This window comes from Nyctereutes procyonoides, unplaced genomic scaffold, assembly GCF_905146905.1.
Source record: "Nyctereutes procyonoides isolate TBG_1078 unplaced genomic scaffold, NYPRO_anot_genome, whole genome shotgun sequence".
In the NCBI taxonomy this organism is placed as follows: Eukaryota; Metazoa; Chordata; class Mammalia; order Carnivora; family Canidae; genus Nyctereutes; species Nyctereutes procyonoides.
This window is the reverse complement of record NW_026575052.1, coordinates 55,507,073-55,531,216: the sequence shown is the minus strand read 5'-3', so window position 1 is coordinate 55,531,216 and position 24,144 is coordinate 55,507,073. Positions and strand designations below refer to the sequence as shown.

The 24,144-nt window shown below is 40.6% G+C and overlaps 1 protein-coding gene and 1 non-coding gene across 5 annotated transcripts in view; one reads left to right on the top strand and one right to left on the bottom strand.

Moving 5' to 3' along the window:
- The window catches only part of TASOR2 (transcription activation suppressor family member 2), a 75,541-nt gene extending 55,113 nt beyond the window's left edge, over nucleotides 1-20,428 (bottom strand). Inside the window, exon 1 of one of the 4 annotated variants that reach the window (XM_055331136.1) lies at nucleotides 19,723-20,428. In XM_055331136.1, coding sequence (XP_055187111.1) covers nucleotides 19,723-19,783 — 61 coding nt within the window. In that variant the 5' untranslated portion in view covers nucleotides 19,784-20,428. Of the gene's footprint in view, nucleotides 1-18,481; nucleotides 18,566-19,722 lie in introns of those variants that run through there. The other 3 variants (XM_055331140.1, XM_055331139.1, XM_055331141.1) reach the window with 3 other exon arrangements.
- On the top strand, nucleotides 5,007-5,147 carry LOC129514343 (U4 spliceosomal RNA). The gene has a single exon (XR_008665407.1). It is a non-coding gene; the product is annotated as a U4 spliceosomal RNA (small nuclear RNA).
- Nucleotides 20,429-24,144: the final 3,716 nt, after the last annotated feature.

The window sequence follows — 24,144 nt, the reverse complement described above, 5'->3', positions numbered from 1 at the left end:
TGGCAGTATTCAATGTTTCACTAAACTGTATGTACTAACCACACTGGGTAGTTAATATCCTTTCTTCCAAAAAAAAAATATAGATAGATAGATAGATAGATAGATAGATAGATAGATTTCTTCTAGGATGTTTCATTTTACTCATTTTCAAATTGTCTCTGCCTAATTTTCAGTTACCAATCATTATTCAAGCTAAAATTATCCTAGAGACTCAAAATCTCCTTTGAACAGAGACATCAAGTGTTTCTGGCAACATCCTTTGTCGAACACTATGCCATCCAGCTTCAGTCTGGACTTGTGCTCTCCAATAACTATAGAGAGCTTCATGACATGGCTGGGAAATGACGATATAGGACAGTACACTGATGTATAAATGTTCCCCACACTCCTAGTTTGCAGAAGCTGATGACCTGACTCTAAAACTTGCATCCAAAGATAGAGAACAGCAGTTTGTAAGAAAAGAACAAACTTAAAGGACTCACCACCCAAGAATTACCACAAGGTGGGCACCTGGGTGGCTCAGTAGTTGAGCATCTGCCTTTGACTCAGGGTGTGTGATCCCAGGGTCCTAGGATCGAGTCCCGCATTAGGCTCCCCACAGGGAGCCTGCTTCTGTCTCTGCCTCTCTCTGTCTCTCATGAATAAATCAATCAAACCTTTAAAAAAAATTACTACAAAGCAATCGTAGTTGAGACTGTGGTGTTGATGTAAAGATGAGTGGAAGAGCATGAAAGTTCATTTTCAGCAACACTGCCAATATAATTCAGAGGAAAAGAACAGCTTTACAACAAATGGTGCTATAACAATCAAAACAGAAAGAAATCATGAACCTCAACTCCTACCTCAAACCATAACTAGAAATGAGTTACAGACACAAACATTAAGAGGCCAAACCATAGTTTCTAGAAAAAGATCACAGGAAAAAAACCCTGACCATGGGGCAGGTAAAGATTTCTTATGGAACAAAACTCAGTTACCACAAAATAAAAACTGATATACTAGAGTTCATGAAAATTCAAACCTTCTGAGCTTCAAAAGACATCATTAAGAAAAATATCTATGAAGGACTTGTGTCCAGAATATACAAAGAACCCTTAAACATAACACAAAGGACATACTAATGGCAAGTAAGTACATGGTGAAATAGTCAATGTTATTAGTTATCAGGGAGGTAATAATTGCCTACTAGAACAGCTAAAATTAAAAAGACAGAAAATATTAAGTGTTGGCAAGGATGAGAAAACTCTGGAATTCTCAAACCTTCCTGGTAGGAATATAAAGCTATATAGCTAACTGGGAAAATAGTTTTGTTAGTTTCTTTTAAAGTGAAACATACACTTATTTTATAGTTCAAGTGACTATGAACCTTCAGGGCAGCACTATTATCAGTAAGCTAAAATTGGAAACTACGTGTTCATGATAGGTGAATGTATAAACTATGATCTATTCATACAATATACTACTACTCAGCAATAAAAAAAAAACTACTGATGCTTGCATGCATCTCAAAACATTAACTGGAGAGAAATCAGACATAAAAAGTACACACTGTAAGATTACACACACACACACACACACACACACACACAGAGTTTTAGGATTGGCAAAACCAATCTATACTGATAAAAATCCTACCAGCAGTTGCCAGGGTAGGAATAAGCAAACTGCCTGCAAGTGAGGTAGGTACAAAGGAACTTTCTGGGGTGACAGACATAACCTCTATTTTTATTGGTGTGTTCATTACAGGGTGCACACATTTACCTAAATTCACTGACCCAAATGTACTTAAAATGTGTTTGGCACTAAATATTGATAGAGTATAGAATACAATGTTTGACCAAGATCTAGTAAAATTACAATGTGATCATAAAAAAAGTACTCTCAAGAGTCCTGTGTTAAAAAAAAAAAAAAATCCAAACCCCTACTTATAAATCACTCAAAGTTAAATTATAATGAAATTTAAAATGGTTGAACTGAATGACAGTGAATGCGTCTACACAGACACATATAAAATGTTTATAAGAAAAAAAATACCTATAAGAAAACCATTAAATTTATTTTTTGGTAGTTTTATGGTTTTATTAATACAAATATGATGTGCAAATAAGCTGTCTCTTCATTTTCTTCCCTGCACAGCCCGGCTTTGGGATTGGTGACTCTGATGGCCAGCTGGGCTGCTCTTTCCAAAGTGGCTTTGTGGTTCCTGGAGTAGACACCATGAACAATCTCTGCAGAATAAGATTTGTTGCGCATCAGCAGCACTTCAAGCTCCTTGACGCTGTGGACTAGGAACTTCCGGAAGCCACTGGGTAATACGTGTTGTTCTCTTGTTGCTCCTCTAACCAATGTTGGGCATCAACATCTGCCCCTGGGGATCCCTGGGTGGCGCAGCGGTTTAGCGCCTGCCTTTGGCCCAGGGCGTGATCCTGGAGACCCGAGATCGAATCCCACGTCGGGCTCCCGGTGCATGGAGCCTGCTTCTCTCTCTGCCTATGTCTCTGCCTCTCTCTCTCTCTCTTTCTCTCTGTGTGACTATCATAAATAATAAATAATTAAAAAAAAAAAAAAGATCTGCCCCTGAATCTTCTGTGCACTCTACTGTCAATGCCTCTGGGTTTCCACCAGTTGTGCTTAATTTTGACATATTGGCCTGACTGGTGCTAGATAAACTTCTTGGTCCTCTTTTTAATGATCTTGGGCTTCACCAGAGGCCTGAGGGTGGTGGCCATGATGCCCACTCATAGGCAGAGCTGAAGAAGAGCAAAAACCATTAAATTCAAATGTAAATATTAAAGAAAAACACTGGAAAATCAATCATAAATTAGCGTCATATTGAGAATTTAGAAAACAGAGAAACTGTAAATTCAAAGGAAATAAGGAAGGAATACTAAAGGAATACAGAGCAAGAAAAATCAAGATTACTTCTCTGAAAAAAAAATCGGGGTGTCTGGGTGGCTCAGCTGGTTAAATGTCCGACTACTGATCTCAGCTCTTCTTGATCTCAGGATTGTGAGTTCAAACCCTGAGCCTACTGTCTGGCGCATTGTTTCTGTTCTGCCATCAAGCTGATTTTCTTTTCCTTAAGATCTTTTGTCAGTCCCCAATTTCTTTTACTGAATATGTCTCAGTGCTGGGCCAGTTTTCCTTGGAACATGGTGCATCTTTACAACAGATAGACTTAAAAAGAAAGTTTTTTTTAAAGGAAACATCTTGAGTTATACCTTAAGATATCTGGTTTTGATTTTCTTCTTTGAGGGCTCCAAGTTTGCATTTGTATTTTGGATCTCTTGATGGTCTTCTATATTACTGTTTTCGTATTTACTTTTTAGAGATATCCATGCTTGCTTTTATTCACTTTTCTCATGTTTGGCTTTGTTTTACACTATAAAAATCATAGTAAAATAAACATCACAACATTTCGCATCTTATCTTTTTATCTTTTGCCATGGCGCCTGCTGTCCCACACGCCCAATTAACTGTTTCTGAATGGTTTAATCTTTTTCTTCCTTTTCTTTTCTGTTCTCCTGGTGCCCATTTCACATTGTCCTGTGGTCTGGTTATCTCTTCCTCAAATTCTTATAATTCTGCTTTGTGGTCTTCATAACTTCTGTGCTTCATTTATTTTTACTGTTGAATCCTTTATTGAAATATAGTTTACATTACATAGCTACAATTCACCAATTTAAAAGTGTACAATCAATGGCTTTAGTTTCTTCAGGCCTGTGCAACCATCACTATTATCAATTGTAGACCATTTCATCACCCCAAAAAGAAACCCTGTATCCCTTAGCCACCATCCTCACCCTTCACTATGCCCTATCCCCGTGCCTAGACAACCACTAATTTACTTTCCATCTCTACAGATTTGCCTATACTGGGCCATCTTATAGAAATGGAATCCTAACAATAAGTCATCCTTTTCTGTCTGGCTTCTTTCATGCATTATGTTTTCAAGGTTCATCCATATGGTAGCAGGTACTTCGCTCACATTTTGTCTCACTGGCTCATTTAGGGCCAAATGATATTTTACAGATATATCACATTTTCTTTTATCCAATCATCAACTGATGAACATTTGGGCTATTTTCACTGGCTATTATGTATATAATGCTGCTATAAACGTTCACGTATAAGTTTTTGTGTGGACATTTTTTTCAATTCTCCTGAATATACTCCTACAAGAATGGCTGGATGATATAGTCAATCTACGTTTAACCATTTGGAGAACTGCCAGACTGTTTTCCAAAGTGACTGCACCATTTTACATTCTCACCAACAGTGCGTGTTTTCTTCTTCAAGGCACCAGAGAGAAGACCTGTTCAACTCAGAAGCTCACCTCTTCCAATTCTGGGACTTAAATGATGGTTTCCCCCCACTGCATAAGACAAAAGACTTCTTTGATTGATCCTCTACTTTTCTTATTTACTCTTATTTTCTAATTCTCATGGCTATTTTATTTTAGGGGAGAGTTCTTCAGCTTTATTATTCAATCCTTATGTATTTTTTCCTGCTCTCCCAGAGATCTTTTCTATTTTCTGAATAATTTCTCTTTTTTAAAAAACAGAACCTCTTCTTTCACGGACATTTCTTTTCTTTCTAAAGGTACAATAGTATTATTTGGTTTAAGTTTCTTCTATTACCTGCAGTAAATCTATTTACACCAAGCTTCTTTGATTTCATACTTGTTTACCCCTATTTGGTTTCTTTTATGTTAGAGACTTCTACCAAATGACTGGTTATCCCTGGCTGTCCATTTATGCTGACATGTGAGGCATTTAAAGCCAATGCAAAGTCTGATGCATGAATGGTGCCTCTCAACCAGCAGCCCTCTCTCACATGATCTGATGGCGATGCAGCGGTTTGACAAGGCAAACTCCCGAAGTCCGTATCTGTTGAATATTTTGCCATGGGTTGATGTGTCCCCAGAAAAGAATCCTTTAACATCTTGTTTAGGGGAGTATAAGCTTGACTATGAGTTCTGAGAGTCCTACAGAAAGCCAGCTCTGAGCTTTGTAAAGTGGCAGTATCGTAGCCAATGAGGTTATCCAAGGCGCGATTATTGCTAATAGAAAGACAGCTCTGGCTTCACTGTTCGGTATGTTGACTTCGACTTCATCCTCATTTTTGTTTAGGTGCTTTGCCACACCTCAGCAGTCAGCTTGCCCCCTGAGTACAATCGTCTCCTGCAGGTAAACTTTCAGTCCTCCATCTGGTAGAAGACGGTTAGGCAGTTGTCTGGATGCAAGCAGTAGAGAAGGGAATTTGGAGCATCAAAACTACAAAAAATTATCACTTAATCATTCCATTTCCACTCCATCCTATAATCTTGCCTTGAGAAGTACTTTGTACTTCCAAATCCCCAGCTGCTGCCAGACTGCCTGGTGGAAGCAGCTTACTTCTTGTCGGCTTACCGCTCTTCAGCCTTTAGCGTCCTCTAATCTATAGTCACTTATCACTGAACCATCTTCTTTCTAGTTTCCTCAAAGGTGACTTCACCTGGCAACTAACTTTCCCATTCTCCTTTTGTTGATTTAGATCTTTATTCTTTTACTACAACTTCAGTGGGATTTCCAGAGAGTGTGTACAATTGGATACTAAACTAGAAGTGTCTATCTATAAACCTAAGTCTTAATTTCTTCATTTAAAAAATGTGGAATATAGCCTCTAACTTTGGTAGCTACTATTACCAGTATTTTTCAACCTTTATAATTATGAAGACTTCATTTTACTTATTTATCACAGACCTAAGTACATATTAAATCTTCAGTAAGTATTTCATTTAAAAAGAATTATCTTTTAGTGCATATATACTCAATAGGCATGTCCTCAAACACCTAAAAAGTATAATCTCAAGATCTTCAATGATATTTCTCTCAAAGCACTGTTCCTTTCTTTTACAGTACTTGTCATGATTCATAACTATGTATTTATAATTACTCCATTAATTTTAATTCCCTAACAAACCAAGCCCTATGAGGGCAGCCAAATGCAATATAAAATCTGACAAAGAAAACATAAGAAAGGAAATTAAAGGCTTATCTCTCATATGAATATTGATACTAAAATCCTAAAATATATCCACTGGCAAAGAGAATCTCTCAAGATATTCAAATAAACCAGATCAATTCAGATTCATTATAGGACTGTTAAGAATTGGTTCAATAAATAGGATACCCATGAATTTAACTACCTACATTAACAGGTGAAAGTAAAACAGTCACAGAGGGGCTGCTGGAGAGTGGGATGAGGTAGGAGAGCCAAATGTCAGACTGTCAAAATAAGATTACTATATACCTGTCTATATTATGAAGCCTTATAGTGTGTAAATATTTGTTGCTGCTGAGTATTTTTTAAAATTTATGCATAACTTTTGCCATACTTAATGTAAAATACAAAGATGCTCCCAAATAAAAACTGTTCATTTAAAAACATAGAAAAATATCCTACCACATCAAAAGAAAGGAGAGTAGCCATACTTATATCAGACAAACTAGATTACAAACATAAGACTATAACAAGAGATGAAAAAGAATATCATAATAATTAAGGAGTCTATCCATCAAGAAGATTTAACTATTATAAATATTTATGCCCCCAACTTGGGAGCACCCAAATGTATCAATATATCATTAACAAATATAAGGAAATTCACTGATAATAATACAGTAATAGTAGGGATTTTAACACCCCACTTACAGTAATGGACAGATCACCTAAGTTGAAAATTGAAAAGGAAACAAAGGCTTTGAAACACACTGGGACAGATACATTCAGAACATTTCATGGTAAAGCAACAGAATACACATTCTTCTTGAGTGCACAGGGAACATTCTCCAGAACAGACCACATACTGGGTCATAAATCAGCCCTCAACAAGCACAAAAAAACTGAGATCATACCATTCATATTTTCAGACCACAATGCTATGAAACTTGGAAGTCAATCACGAGAAAATTTGGTCAAGACCATAGATACATGGAGATTAAAGAACATCCTAATAAAGAATGAATGGATTAACCAGCAAATTAAAGAAAAATAATAAAATACATGAAAGAAGATGAAAATATGACAGTCCAAACCTTTGGGATGCAGCAAAGGCAGTCCCCAAGAGGGAAGTCTATTGCAATACAAGCCTACCTCAAGAACCAAGAAAGTCTCAAATACATAACCTAACGTTACACCTTGTGAAGCTAGAAAAGGAACAGCAAATAAAGCTTAAAGTTGGTAGGCAAAGGGAAATGATAAAGATCTGAGCAGAAATAAATGATATAGAAACAACAATAAAAATAGTAGAACAGATCAACAAAACTTAAGAACTGGTTCTTTGAGAGAATTAATAAATTGATAACCCCCTAGCCAGGCTTATCAAAAAGAGAAGAGAAAGGACCCAAATAAAATCATGAATGAAAGGAGAGAGCTCAACCAACACCATAGAAATACAATTTTAAGAAAATATTATGAAAGATTATATGCCAACATACTGGGCAATCTGGAAGAAATGGACAAATTCCCTGAAACATAAAAACTAATACAGAAAAAAACAGAAAATTTGAACAAACCCATAGCCAGCAAAGAAATTGAATCAATAATAAAAAATTTCCCAACAAACAAAAGTCCCAGGGTGGCTTCCCCAGGGAATTTCACATTATTTTTTTTTAAAGATTTTATTTATTTGTTCATGAGAGACACAGAGAAAGAGGCAGAGACACAGGCAGAGGGAGAAGCAGGCTCCTCAAGTGGAGCCCGTTGTGGGACTCGATCCCGGTACTCCCGGACCATGACACACCCTGAGCTGAAGGCAGATGCTCAACCGCTGAGCCACACAGGCGGCCCTCTACCAGACATTTAAAGACAATTTAATACCTTTCTTCTCAAACTGTTCCAAAAAATAGAAATAGAAGGAAAACTTCTAAACTCATTCTACAAAGCCAGCATTACCTTGAGTCCAAAACCAAAGACCCCACTAAAAAGGAAAATTACAGGTTAATATCCCTCATGAACATGGATTCTCAAGATACTAGAAAAATCAAACCTAACAGTACATTTAACAAATTATTCACCACAATCAAGTAAGATTTATTCCTGGGCTGCAGGAGTGGTTCATTATTTGCAAATCATAAAAGAGAGAACAAGAACCTTATGATTCTCGGAAAAGATGCAGAAAAAGCATGACAAAAATATAGCATCCATTCTTGATAAAAACCCTCAACAAAGTAGGTATAGATGGAATATACCTCAACCACATAAAAGCCATATAAGAAAGATCCACAGCTAATATTACTCTCAGTAGGAATAAACTGATGAATTTTCTTCCACAGTCAGAAACAAGACAGGGATGTCCACATTCACCTTTACTATTTAACACAACACTGGAAATCTTAGGCTTAGCAATCAGACAACAAAAAGGAATACAAGGCTTCTAAATCGCCAAGGAAGAAGTCAAACTTTCACTATTTGCAGACAACATGATACACTGTAGAAAAACTGAAAGACTCCATCAAAAAATTGTTAGAACTAATACATGAATTCAGCAAAGTCGCAGGATATAAAATCAATGTACATAAATCTGTTGCATTTCTATATACAAATAACGAAGCAGCATAAAGAGAAATAAAGGAATCAATCCCATTTACAATAGTATCAAAAAAAGTCCTAAGTATAAACCTAACCAAAGAGGTAAAAGACTTATACTCCGAAAACTATAGAACACTTACAAAAGAAACTGAAGAAGACACAAAGAAACGGGAAAAAATTCCATGCTCATGAATTGGAAAAACAAACACTGTTAAAATGTCTATACTACCCAAAGCAACCCACACATCTAATGCAATCCCCATCAAAATACCAACAGTTTTTCAGAACTAGAACAAATAATCCTAAAATCTGTATAGAAACACAAAGCCTGAATAGCTAAAGTAATCCTGAAAAAGAAAAGCAAAGTTAGAGGCATCACAATTCCAGGCATCAAGCTATATTACAAAGCTGTAGTCAGCAAGACAATATAGTACTGGCACAAAAACAGACACACAGATTAATGGGACAGAACAGAAATGGGCCCAACACTATATGGTCAACAAATCTTTGACAAAGCAGGAAAGAATATCCTATGGAAATAAGACCATCTCTTCAACAACTGGTGTTGGGAAAACTGGACAGCCACATGCAGAAGAATGAAACTGGAACACTTTCTTACACCATACAAAAATAAATTCAAAATGATTAAAGGCCTAAATATGAGACAGGAAATCATCAAAATCCTAGAGGAGAACACAGACAGCAATCTCTTTGATTTCAGCTGAGGAACTTCTTACTAGACACATCCCTGGAGGCAATAGAAACAAAAGCAAAAATGTACTGGGACTTCATCAAGATAAAAAACTTCTCCACAGGGAAGGAAACAGTCATCAAAACTAAAAGGTGGCCTATGGAATGGGAGAAGATATCTGCAAATGATTATTTGATAAAGGGTTAGTATCCAAAATCTCTAAAGAACTTATCAAACTCAATGCCCAGAAACCAAATAATCCAGTTAAGAAATAGGCAGAAGATATGATAAAAAACACTTTTTGAAAGATGCCATCCAAATGGCCACTAACAGACATGAAAAGATGCTCAATATTACTCATTATCAGGGAAATGCAAATCAAAATCATGATGAGATATGACCTCACACCTGTCAGAACGGCTGAAGTTAACAACACAGGAATCAACAAGTGTTGGTGAGAATGTGGAGAAAGGGGAACCTTCTTACATTGTTGGTGGGAATGCAAACTGGTGCAGCCACTCTGGAAAACAGTATGAAGATTCCTCAAAAAGTTAAAAATAGAACTCCCCTATAATCCATCAACTGCACTACTAGGTATTTACCCAAAGGATATAAAAATACAGGTTCAAAGGGGGCACCTGGACCCCCAATGTTTATAGCAGCATTATTAACAATAGCCAAATAATGGAAAGAGCCCAAGTGTCCATAGACTAATAAACAGATAAAGAAGTTGTGGTATATGTATAAAACGGATTTTTACTCAGCCATCAAAAAGAATGAAATCTTGCCATTTGCAATGATGTGGATGAAGCTAGTTTGTACTACGCTAAGCAAAATAAGTCAGAGAAAGAAATACCACATGATTTCACTCATACATGGAATTTAGGAAATAAAACAGATGAACATATAGGAAGAGGGAGACGGGGGGGGGAGAGAGAGAAGCAAACCATAAGAGGCTCTAAGGATAAAGAACAGAGAGTTGATGGAGGGAGGTGGGTTGAAGTTGGGTGATGGTTATTAAGGACGACACTTGTTATGAAGAGCACCAGGTGTTATATGTAAGTGATGAATCATTAAATTTCTACTCCTGAGACTACTATTATACTATATGTGAAATAGAATTTAAATACAAATTTGGAAAGAAAGAAAAAAGATTTCTATAATAACATTTTTAAAAAGTAACTTGCAATAACCTTTTTATGTGAGTTGAGCCTCCAACTCAAGACACAATTCAAATGATTCATTTAACTCTTGATAAAGACTGAGTTAAAATTATTATACAAAAATATAACAAATTTATAATATATGGTATATGGAGAAACATAAAAAAGATAAAAAAAGAAAAATGTCTTAATATAAATTGTTTAGGGGAAAGAAATGCAGATTATAAAAAGAGAAATCTATGTATCTATATAAAGTCATTAAGAACAAAAAAGTCATTAAGAACACACACCACAGTTTAAACAATGGTCTTCTTTTGCCTAACACCCATATCACTATCTTTCTTATTTGGTTATCCCCCACTAACCAGTTTATTAGCTTCAAGAATACAGGGAATTTGTCCTTATCCATGCTGTATCCCCAATGCCTAGAACAGTGCGTAGTACACATTAAGGTTTCAGTAAACATGTATGTAATGAATAAATCACTTTGTTTTCCAGATCATTTCTCTACTCACCTTGATCCACCTTCCCCTGACTTACCTCTAAGTCTTTCTGATTCAGGCTCTTTCCCTTTTTCAGACCTCTGCACATGCTGTTATTTCTGACTGGAATGTTTTCTCCTATTCCGTCCATGACTTAGCTCTCGCTCTTCCTTCAGTAAAATCTAGACATTATTCCCCCAAATAGGCCTCCAATCACCCCACATAAAGTGTAGGTATGCTCTCTTTAGAGCATTCCTTATGATGACATGCAATTATTTACCAATTTACTTTTTTAGGGGTGCATCTTTCCCATCTAAATGTCAGAGCCATAGAGGCACATACTCTTGTGCACCGAAGTCCCTCACTGTCCAGCAGAGCTCCTAGTGCCACAGGAAATATTCAATACGAAGTTATCTTTAGGTGGGTCAAGTATAGGCAATTCTTGTTATTATCTTTTCTAACTTTTTATATTATTTAAAATTTTACATAAGCATAAATAACATCTGGGAGAAAGAAAAGCAACGTTCTTTTTTGGGGGGGGGGGGTCTCCCATAGTCCTAAGTAGCAGAAAGCTAGGTTTAAGTATAAAGACAAGGCAGAGAAGACAAATAGAAATAACATTTCCCATAAGGCAAAAACAATGGAGATCCATGAAACAAAGCACCTCTGTTAAAAGAAAATACTATAGAAAAAGAAAGGCAGGATTTTTATGAATTTTTTTAAAAATATGAAAAGGTTTGCCATGTACAGAAGTTTAATGCCCAGATAATCATACACAGGAGGAATAAAAATCAAAGGGCCTTTGCTCTAAGGGCAAAACATGTGTAATCACTGTTCTATATTTCAAAAGCTGACCTAAAATACTGTAAATCTACACACACAGGAGAGTTCTAGGAAGTGATGCTGTATCTGCAGCAGTTCGGCGAGCGTTTCCTCACTACCATACTTACAGGATCCGGTGAGGAGTTAGGAGCAAAGGAGCTCGGTAAACCTGTAAGTACCCTCCAACCGTCTCGAGGCCCCACCGAAGCTCCACTCTCTCAAGTCCCCCGAAGGTTAGCACTAGCCTGACCCTTCTCCCGGTCTCCTCTGCACCCTGCACCGGCGCTAAGGCAGGCAGCTCGCTGGCCAGGTGGGGCACCTGACGGCCTCGGGGAGCGAAGCTCCGGTGGTGGCCAGCCCCTCCTCCTCCTCACCTCATGGTGCGTGGGGGAGGGGGCTTCACCCCTGCCCAGCCGGCCCGTCGGGCCCCCTCCCGCCCGCCAACGCCAGTGCTGTGGCCGCGGGCAGCGCGGGGCGGCACCTTTCAAAAGTCAACGAGGAAGGCAGCCCTCGAGCCGCGCACGCACGGCGGGTGCAGACCCCACACCCCCACCACAAAGCCGGGTAGGGAGGGGGTCGCGGGAGCTGCAATCTGGTTCAAACGCAGGTGGAACAGCCAGACTGCCCTTGGTCTTCCTCTTTCTAGAATATCTGTTATTTTACAGTGAGCCCTCCAAGCTTCAATTTCAAGGATCTTGCCCACGGGATGCTGTATTGATGATGGATGCCAAATCCCAGAGCTTATCTGAAATCCACATCTTTTCGCTACAGTGATCCCCAATTATTCTTTACAGTGCCCCTATAAAGCTTTTCCATAACTGTCGATATAAATTCACCAGCTACAGTTTCATGGGCCTTTGTTGCATAATTTACAAAACAAGGTCTACTGAATACCATTTTGAATTCTCCATATATCCCCAGGAGATGCTGATATCAGCAGTTGTGGTCAGGATGGGGGTGCTTGTCCACTAAACCAAGCAGCCCTAACCAAACCTGCCAAAAAGAAAACTGAGGGAGGGGGCATGAAGTATTTGGCCTGACTTAGGGATATCTTTACTTTTGACTCCTGCTTTAATAAAGTTACTGAAGACATCCAACTGCATTTCCTGAACACATCTGCATTTGCTAGAGGAAAATCTAATCAAGAGATCCTAGAGAATCATTACCACCGTTGTTTTGTACATATATAAAACATACAGGAAAATCTGAACTCACAAAATTCACTTAAATTCATAAAGAGTCGTCATGTAGGTTGATTTTATACTATTTAAAACAGCAAACTCACTTTGGGTATTTAGCATATCTGACAGGGGAAAAACTGCTTTTTTAAAAAAGATTTTTTGGAGGATTATATCCATTTTGTAAAATGAGATATACCCATGTACTATGACTCTTTCATTTAATTGTGGCATACTGACTTTTGGATTTAGTATTCGATTTTTGAAGATTGTTTTAGCATCCTCATAATCCAACTACTTCTTAGAAGAAAATCCTAAGAATAAATTTTTCTCAGGAACAATCATATTTTTAAAACTGCTTTGGATTCTTTTGATTACGTATGATGAAAGAGAAAGTGATCTAATCCATGCCAAAACAAAGGTGTTTTGTTTTTTTTTTTCTTTATTGCTCACACCCCTAGAAATATCCTATCCTGAAAGTCCAGGGCACAGAACAGGCCTGTTCACTAACAGTGGCTCACAGAGAAGTAGAGGAAAATCGCAGGGGAAAGCAGGTACTTCAACTGGTCAAACTGAATCTCAGAAGCTGGGAGTCTTAAATACTCTAACCACGGAGGGAGCAGGTGTACTGAAAGGTTCTAAGCAGTCTATTTCACCATGTGAAGGAAGGCAGTGAGTCTTTACAAAGAATATAAGCAAGGGATTTAATTCTCCAATTCTCTTGAGTCCTGCATTGGGGTCTCCAAAGGGAGCCTGCTTCTCCCTCTGCCTCTGCCTCTGTCCCTGCCTCTCTGTGGGTCTCTCATGAATAAATAGATAAATCTTAAAAAAAAAAAAAAAAAAAGATATTTTCAGGTAAACAAAAGTGAAAAGAGTTCATTAACAATCAATCTTTCAACAACAACAACAAAAAAACCATCCCAAAGGACATGCTTTGAGCTGAAGGAAAATGGCCCTAGATTGACATTCAACAAGATAAAAGAAGCAATAGAGAAAAGTAGTAAAAATTGTGGGAAATGTAAATAAGCACTGACTGTAAAACACAACAATAATTCTAAACAGACCCCCTTCGGTCCAGTAAGGATATTATTTAAAAAATTAAAACAGGGGATCCCTGGGTGTCGCAGCGGTTTGGCGCCTGCCTTTGGCCCAGGGCGCCATCCTGGAGACCCGGGATCGAATCCCACGTCAGGCTCCCGGTGCATGGAGCCTGCTTCTCCCTCTGCCTGTGTCTCTGCCTCTCTCTGCCTCTCTCTCTCTCTCTCTCTCTCTCTCTCTCTGTGACTATCATAAAGAAATAAAAATTAAAAAAAAATTAAAACATATGATAACATGTAAGTCATGAAAGGACTGAAGTTAAACTAAGGTTCTTGCACCATCTAAGACAGAATGATAAAGATATTAAATTGGTATTTAAAAAATTACAGAAAGGAGAGAAAAGAAATACAGAACATCCAGGACAATCAGAAAGCACAAAATAAGAGTAATTATAGTGAGTATAAATAGGCTATATATCCCAGCTGAAAGCTTTAAAACTGCATTAAAAAATGCCAACAGATGCTCTTTAAAAGAGACATCTAAAACATACAAGTGCTTGAGTCTACAGCTATTTCAAAACAGTTTAACAAATGAACAAAAAAACCCACAAAAAATGTATTAAAGAGAAAATCACAAAGCATAGCTGACAAGCTAGAAGCAAGATGAATTAACATTACAGAGAGAAGGGAGAAATATTCAATATCAAAACTGAAAAAAGGAGACATATTTACTCATGCTTCACACACTAAAGATAGCAAGAGGGCACTGTTAACTATAAATATTAAAAAATTCAGACAAAAGAGACCTAGAAAAATCTAAGCAATAGGGACAATTTTTTTTTCAAATTTTAAGTAAATTGTGTAACCACTAAAAAAAAAAAAAAAAAATTTAAATCACTGGTCAAAAATTTGCCACCAACAAAACTTCAGACTGAATGGTAAATTCTACCACAACTTGTTACTACATGAGAATAAAGTTAAGTTATATCTATATTTCAAACTATCCACAATTAACAATTCCAAATATACAGACATGAAATGAAAATCTTTAAAATTAACAACTTCTATTCATCAGAAAAATCACGGAGAGAGAGAAAAGGTATTTGTAACCCATTTAACTACCAAAAGATTAGTACTCAGAGTGTGTAAAAAAAACTCCTAGAGTTCAACAATCCAAGAAAAAACAGCAATGGACAAGGAATATGAACAGTACAAAGAAAAAAAAAAAAAGGCCTCGAAATATATGAAAAGATGCCCAAACTCAGTCATAATTATCTGTAAACTGATTTATCAAACTACCAAAACACACAAGTTTAGCAATGCATCCTGTTGGGGGAGAGGGGAACTTCAGGAAAAGTCACTGCAGGTGAGCCTGCAAAATCCCAAGGAAAAGGAGTTTGGCAATATTTCTCAAAGTATCAAAGTCACTTAAATTTAGATTTTTTAAATTTTTATTTATTTATGATAGTCACAGAGAGAGAGAGAGAGAGAGAGAGAGAGAGAGGCAGAGACACAGGCAGAGGGAGAAGCAGGCTCCATGCACCGGGAGCCCGACGTGGGATTCGATCCCGGGTCTCCAGGATGGCGCCCTGGGCCAAAGGCAGGCGCTAAACCGCTGCGCCACCCAGGGATCCCCAGGCACTTAAATTTAAACCAGTAATCACAGCTCTGGAAATTACTAGTACAGAAATACCTGTTCACACGGACAATTCTACAAAATTACTCTATGGTGCATAGAGTAATTGGTGCTGTTTTCAACAGCAAAAGACCAGAAGCTATCTACTACAGACTAGTTAAATAAACTGGTACAGCCACACAATGGGAAATTGTTTTCCCATGCTGTAGAATGAGCATGCTACCTATAAACTGATTTGTGAAGATTTCCAGGATATACTGATAAATAGAGAAAAAAATATAGCATAGAACAAATCAGATTATAAAAACAAACACTGGGGATAGGAATAGGAAAGAATTATTTTTCTTCATATGGTCTTTACGTTTTTTTTAATTGTTTAAATTATTCTAGTAACTTTTTTAGGCAACAGAGTTCATCAACTTGCATGTATAACACATTTTTAAAAATTCATACATATTAATAAAACAAGCACCCAATAGAAAAAGTGGCAAAAACATGACTAAACACTACACAGAAGAAAATGTTTACCTTCTTTTATGTAATTGCAGAAATGGAGTTTAGAGCCACAGTAACATTTCATTTCCACCAGACCAGCAAAAATTAAAAAGCTGGACAATGCCATACATGGAAAGAATGGGATGCAACAGGAGGTTTCATTCAAAATTAGTGGAGTATAAATCAGAACTACCATTTGGGAAGAGCTGGCCATTATCTAATGAAATCCTAATGGATCCAGTAATTCCATTACTAGTATGCACAAGCAAAATATTGTATATATGCACTTGAGGATGAACAAGAACATTTATGGCAGCACTAATTATAATAGCCCCAAGTTGGAAATAACCAGTATGTTGATAAAAAATAAAACGGATAAGAATATAACCCATTTATAACATATTCTTATAGTAGACCATTATACTTCCATGAAAACAAAGGACTTAGAGCAGTGATTCCCAAAGTGGTGATGGTGCTTGGGTGGGTTTTTCTATCCTATACTGAAATGTGTCATCATGTGGGAGATCTACAGAACTCAGAGCACTAGTGTCTACCGCATGACCAATGTGTGGATGAAAGATCCCTTCAAAATGCAAGACAGACCAATGTGTTTTCATGTCACAGAGTTTGAGAAGTTCACTGACATAGCTTCAAGTTTTACACTGCAGCTAACCTTTAAAGAAATTAATTATGTTTGTCTTTGATGTCCATCAAATTCTATCTTAAAAGGTTATTAAAACATTCCTCCCTTTTCTAAACACACAGTGGAGTCTGGATTTTCTTTATATACTTTCAACCATAACAATATATTGCAACAGACCGAATGCAGAAGCAGCCATGAAACTAAGTTGTTAAAGGTATTTGAGAAAATGTAATGCCACTAGTCATTAATTTTTTTGGAAAATAGTTTTTCAAGAAAATGTTATTTATATTAGGATGTGACAAGTTTATTATTATTTTTTAGAGGTACCAAGAGATGCCATATCTACTACATTTAAGACCAATTAGTAGTAATACCTAATGATACAATCCACATAAACAAAAAATCTTTAGGGTCCCACTAGTTTTTAAAATCACAAAGGGGAAAAAAATTTTTTTTTAAGTCACAAAGGGAATCCTGAGACCAAAAAGTTTCTGAACTGCTGAACTAAAGGCACATGCTTCGACAATAATGAATCTCAAAAACATAATGTTTAAGTAACTAAAAAAGTAAAGAGGTCAATTAAAAAAATATATATGTAAGTGATACAACTCCAGAGAAAGGCAAGGGAATAATTAACAGAAAATTCAGGATGACAATGGTGATGGAGGTGGCAATACATTGCTTCTGGGGAGAGGTACACACTAAAGCTTCTAAGGCACTTAAATGTACTTTTAAACCAGGTACCCAGATATACTTTAAAAACAACAACACCACAATACATATAAGTGGTATACTTCACAAAAAAAATTTAATATAAGAAACAAAGAAAACATACCTACTCTCCTACAAGGAAAAACTCAAAAGAATGTCTCTTCTCAAATTAATCTATAAATTCAATGCAATCACAAACAATATCCCAACATGATTTTCTGTAAGAACTTGGAAAGATAGTTCTAAACATCTGGAAGAAAAATGCAAAAAATGCCCAAAGCTTTTTTCAAAAGAAAGTACCAGGATATATCACAAAGCTACAATAATTAAAACGGTGTGGTAATAGACAAATGGGTGAAAATTCAGAACCCAATTAAAAAAAGGGGGGGGGGAGATATGACCCAGCCAAAATGTTTTACTTTTTTATCACCCAAGGAAGATAAAAATTAAAATGAGAAGCTATTTTCAATTATTAGAAAATTGGTAAGATGTTAGGGAAATACTGTCACCATCCAGTGCTGGCTAGCAGGGAGATAAAGCTTGCTTTCTCAGAGTGGATATTAAAAGAGTATGATATTGGAGGGCAATTTAACAGCGTTATTACCCAGCATCCTCATAATCAACTCTACAGAAATACTGAAGGGAAAACCTGAAAATAAATATCCAGCAAAAGCAAAGACTGATTTGATAAAGACCCCATACCTACTTAATCATACTAAGCAGGTATCATACTACATTCATTAAACACTGTCTCAGCCAAGCTTTTAGGCACTCTGGGGGTTCATTTAAGCAACTATGGAGTTACAGGAGAGGCTTTTTAAAGAGAACAGTTGCATTTGGGCCAATGTCCTGAAAACCCAAAATTTCAAACACTCCTTTGTCTTAATTATGCACACTCGGTCACTCTTCACTTCTATTCAGCGTGGGTTAGTTATCTACTGGCGTGAACATGCGGCCAAGCCATCTCCAGTTCTGGAAGGCCGTCTTTCAACAGACCGTCCAAGAATACCTGCTTCCTTATAAAACTCCCGGGCAGGCTTGCTACCAACCTCGGATCCTATGAATTCCCGCGAGGACACGCCCCTCCTCCCTTCTTTGCTTCTTCAGGAACACAGTGCATGCCCCACACTTAAGCGGACAATGGCCTCACCACTCTAACCTCACCTCACAAGGGAAACAGAGGGTAAGACAGGTGTATTACGTTTTGGGATTTCCAACGGACAAGCGAAACTAGAGGATTTTCAAGGTGTCCTCCACAAGCGCTGGGGTTAACCCGCCACGTCCCCCCCACCTGCTGCTCGGGGCGGCCCGGGCCGACGTCACCACCACACCCCGTGTGCACGACCCTCCCTGGCGGCAGACCCCTTCCCCCGAGAGAGAGAGAAGCCTGGGAAAGGGCCGCAACAGCTCGCCCGAAGCACAGGAGCGCAGCGCGAACCGAGGAGCCACCGCGGCGTGCGCGGGGAGGAGGCCGCCCTCCCGACTCCGCAGCTCGGCCCCAGCGAGTCACACACGGACTCGCACAATCAAGTCGGGGTCCGAGCGTCAGCGACTCTGCGAACGGCCGACCCAGGTCAGCAGCAGGATGGCGCCGGCGAAGGCGAGTCAGAACCCCCGCCCCGCAGCCCCGGGGCCGAGCGGGAGCCACACGCATCATCCTAGAGGCGCCCACAGCATCCCCGGGAACCGAAGCAACGCGCGGCCCTCCGGCAGGGAGCCCCCCGCAGGGAGCCCCCCGCAGGGCGCCCCGGCAGGCAAGGGCCCCCCCGGCAGGCAAGGGCCCCCCCAGCAGACAAGCCTCGGGTAGGGAGGGCCCCCCCGGCAGGCGGCCCCCAGGCAGAGAACCCCAGAGGGCAGGCTCCCGGCAGACCAGCCCCCGGTAGGGAGGTCCCCCCGGCAAGGAAGCGCCAGCAGGGAACTAACTCCCCAGCAAGCAAAGCCCCCAGCACACAAGCCCCCGGCAGGGAGCCCCGCCCCCAGCACAAAGCCCCCGGCTCGGAGCCCCCCGGGTCAGCAAGGCCCTTCCCAGCAGACAAGCCCCCGGCAGGGAGCCCCGCCCCCCGGACGGCAAGCCCCGCCCCCAGCACAAAGCCCCCCCCCCGGCAGGCAAGCCCCGCCCCCCCGGCACGCGAACCCCGGAGGGAGCCCCCAGCCCGCACGCACCACAGCCCGGCCGCGCCGCGCCGCAGTCTCAGAGGCGGGGGCTCCTCCTTACCCCTCCCCGGGTCCAGCACACGCGCACACACGCGCACACACGCGCACACCCCCCCCAACCCCCCCCCGCGCTTACCGGTGTCGCGTGCGGCCGCCGCCCCCGAGGCTCTGAGGCTCGCCCTCAGCTTCTTCTCCATGCCGGTGGGTGTGGGCTTCGGCACAGGGCGCCTCCTCCTCTACCGCGGCCGGTCTCCGCCTCGGTCGCCCGCCGCCGCCCGGCAGGACCCCACGACGGGAGCCCTCCGGGCGCCCTCACGACCCCTGCCCCCGGGGCCGCCGCGGGCACGCCCGGCGCGCTCCGGACCCTGTCGGCCCCGGAGCCCGCAGCGCCGGCAGCGCCGCCCGAGGGGCGCCCGGGCTCCCAGGCCGCAGGCTCCGCCGCACTCGTCAGCCACGCGTCGTGCTTTCTCCTCAGGCTCATAGGAAGGAAGGCTTCCCCAGACGCGCCGCGGCCGGAGCGGACATGTCGATTAGCTCAGCGACGGCGACTGGAAACCGGAAGTGAAACCCCGGTCTCAGGGAAGGGGGGGGCTGGGGAGGAAAAAAAAAAGAGAAAGTGAAAACTGAACCGTGGCGCACGGCGGGAGCCAATCACGGAGGAGGAGCCGATGCGCACGCGCGGACTGTGGGCCGCGTCCACGCGGCGCTAGCCTCCCCCGTATGCGCAGGCGCGAGTCTACAGCGCGCCCTGGGATTGGAGGACGGACTCTGCGTGCGCAGCTGAGGGCGGGGCGAAGCGGAGCCTGGTGTCTCCAGGGTTGGTGCGTGGCCGGATGCGGAAGTCGTGCAGGAGAAGACGTCCGGCCGCCATGATGGTTCTGCGTGGGTTCCCGCAGCCGGCTCACAGCGGGCTGTGGTTTGTCCCCTGACGGTGCGGTGCTGACGCTTGTCTCGCCCCAAAGTGACATGCATGAAATCTTGTAATCTAGTAAACGTCAAATCCTTAAAAATAACCTTACCAGAGGGTTAATCTTAACAGAACTGCCAGTAGCTTTACCAGACTTATCATAAAGAGGGACTGTAGTTCAAGACCTGCAAGCTAAACAGAACCTCAGGCAAGCCCCAATTTAAAAAGGGGCGAAAGGTTCTTTTTATAGAGCAAAGGAGTAAGTTGGGAAAGGTGGTTGTGACAACTCACTGGAGGAGAGCCTCAGGGTTGTGGTGGCTTCTCATTGGCTGGCTTGTGGCACCTCCTCATTGGCCGGCTTGTTGTAGCACCTTCTCATTGGCCGGCTTGTTGTAGCACCTTCTCATTGGCTGGCTTGTTGTAGCACCTTCTCATTGGCCGGCTTGTTGCAGCACCTTCTCATTGGCCGGCTTGTTGTAGCACCTTCTCATTGGCCGGCTTATGGCAGTTATTGGCTGGCTTGTTGTGGCACCTTTTCATTGGCTGGCTTGTGGCACCTTTTCATTGGCTGGCTTGTGGCACCTTCTCATTGGCTGGCTTGTAGCTAGGGCGGGAGAAATCTTCCCCCTGGGGCACGTGGGGTCCCTCTCCAGGAGTGGTGCTTACTGAGGACCCTGCACTGCTTCTTGACTCCAGGTTGAATTAGGTTTTTCATTTTTGCACATGGACTATTAAAGAGCTCACTCCCTAGGGAAACACCTCTGGAGGTTTATGATCTATGCAGACAGAGCTAGGCGACCACACGTGGCATTAACTCTACAGATGAGAGAGATTAAGAACCGCAGGCGCTAGCCGTGAGCCGGGCAGAGTACCACATGCTGGGGATAGAGGATGTGTCCGTTCGGTAGCAGCTTTTGCTGACTCCCCTGGCCAGCTACTAAGGTCACCACAAGCATCACGGTTGTGAACAAGCAACCGGTACCTAGTGGAACTTACTCTAGAAGGGGGTAACAGACGTTACCAAGTAGCCCACCACCGCAACAAAAATAGAATTTCATGTAACACAGCTGTGGGCGCAAGCTGCAGAGGCTGGAGGCCAGGGGCGGAAGAGACCGGGCTGCCGGATCTCACTGAAGAAGGGACCTTTGGGGTCAGACCTCAGTAGTTAAAACAGACCAAACCAGTCCTTGGAAGATGTGGAGGAAGAGCTTTCCAAGCAGAAGGCAAAGCAAGTGCAAAGTCCCCAGAAGTGAAACTAAGTGTGTTCGGAAACTGAAGAGGGTTGGCTGTAGAAAACAACAAAATACAACTTTATGTTTAAAGTACACAAAACCAAAATGTACACCTCCTCGATTTGTCACAAAGCAAATGCTCACAAAACGGCCACCCCGGTTGAGAGATAGGATATTTCTTTTTAGGTTTACTGCCTAAACATACATCCCTAAACTTCACCATTTAATTTTGCTTGTAGTTTGAACTTTATATAAAATGAATAATTTTGTGTCTAGTTTCTTTGGAGTAACAGTGTCAGCAAACCATGTTTTCATAGGTACTTATTCTTTCGTTTTCATCGCTATATATGTAGATGTGGCTATTCAAATTTTCTGTATCTATTCTACTGTGGGGTTGGTTTTGTTTTTTGTTTTGTTTTGTTTTGTTTTTATGTAAGTGCCATAGCCAATGTGGGCCTTGAACTCACCACTCTGAGATTAAGAGTTGCATGTCCTAGACATCTGCGTGACTCAGTCAGTTAAGCATCTGCCTTGGGCTCAAGTCATAATCCCAGGGTCCTGAGATCAAGCCCTGTGTTGGGCTCTCTGCTCCACGAATAGTCCGCTTATGCTTCTGTTTCATTCTGCCCCTCCCCTGCTCAAATAAATGAATAAAATCTTAAGGAAAAAAGGAGTTGCATGCTCTACCAATTCAGCCAACCAGGCACCTCACAGTTGTACTGTTGATAGACATTTGGATTGTTGCCAGTTCTGGGCTGTTATGAATAATTCTGCTTGAACATTCTTATACATGTCTCTTGGTGCACATGTGCATCACTTCTGTTGGGTGTGTACCATACTGGACATGACAATTTGGAATTGTTTCAGCAAGTATTTATTCTCTCCCTCTTCTGCTTTTGGCAAATTTACTTCTCCATTGATATTGCCATTGGTCATGCGAATATTTTTGGTTTATAGAATATTAGCAGACATGATAGGGGCAGGAATCTTAACTATCCATATGCAGTTCATTTGTGCCTTGAGCTCAGATGATGCACACAAGGAGACCATGTCTCAGATAGCTATGCCTCTTCAACCCGGGCCTTCAGAACAAACATATGGAGCAGATGTGAATCCAACCTGTGGCATAAACCCACCTTACATTTGCAGAATGTGAGACTTTCTGAAGATTGATGAGCATGAGAATGAATGCTATTAGCCTAAGCCATTGAATTTGAGGTGCTTTATTATGCATTATTGTGACAATAAAGAAACAAACGTAAGTTCAACTTCAATAGATATTGTCAAATTTTTGGCAAATCAGTTTTACCAAGTTACATTTCCACAAGCAACATGAGAATTCTAGTTGCCTTCCATTTTTGGCAACACTTTTTGAGTTATTCTGGAGGGTGTGTTATGGTTTAAATTTGCATGACCTCCAACTTTGTTCTTTTTCATATACGTTTTGGATAGTCTAAATCTTTTGAATTTTCACATAAATTTTAGAATTAACTTATGTTCTATCTAAAAAAAACTGCTAGGATTTTGTTTGGCCTTAGGCTTATGTTGAATACATGGACCAATTTGGGATGAATACTCCCATCTTCAAATTCATGAACATGATATTTCTACTTAAGTATTTTAAAATCTCCCTGGGCAATATTTAAACCTGTAAGTGTACAGGTATTATGCACATTGTTATGTTTATCTCTTAATGGTTTTGATGGTATTTAAGAATTCAATTTACAATGGCTTGTTGCTGGTACATAGAAATACAATTTATTTTTCCATATTCACATTTTTACCTAAAACTTGCTGAACTCACTTATTAGATCTGATAGTTCTTAGTGTGTGTATGTATATTCTTTAAGATTTTCTAGGACCAACATACTGACTGCAAATAAAAATACTGTTCTTTGTTTCCAATATGTATTTTCCTTATTAAGGCCTCTAATGCAATGATGAATAGAAGAAGTGAGAACAAACATCTTTATATGTCACTGATCTTAGAGGAAAAGCATTCAGTTTTTGGCCATTAAGTATAATGTTGGCTTTGTTGTGTTTTTTTAAAAAAGATTTTATTTATTTATTCATGAGAGACAGAGAGAGAGGCACAGAGACACAGACAGAGGGAGATGCAGGCTCTTCACAGGGAGCCCAATGTAGGACTCAATCCCCAGACTGGGATCACACCCTGAGCTGAAGGCAGATGCTCAACTGCTGAGCTACCCAGGCGTCCCAGCTTTGGTGTTTTATGTCCTTTAGGTTGAGGATTTTCCCTTCTATTCCTACTTTTTCAGAACTTTTATCATAAATAAGTCCTGAATTTTGTCTGCATCTACTGGAGATTATACAGTTTTCTCTTTTAGCTTATTAATTTTCCCTGAAAAGAAATAACAGAAGCTTAACACTGTATATGGGGAAATAGATCTCCCTAGGG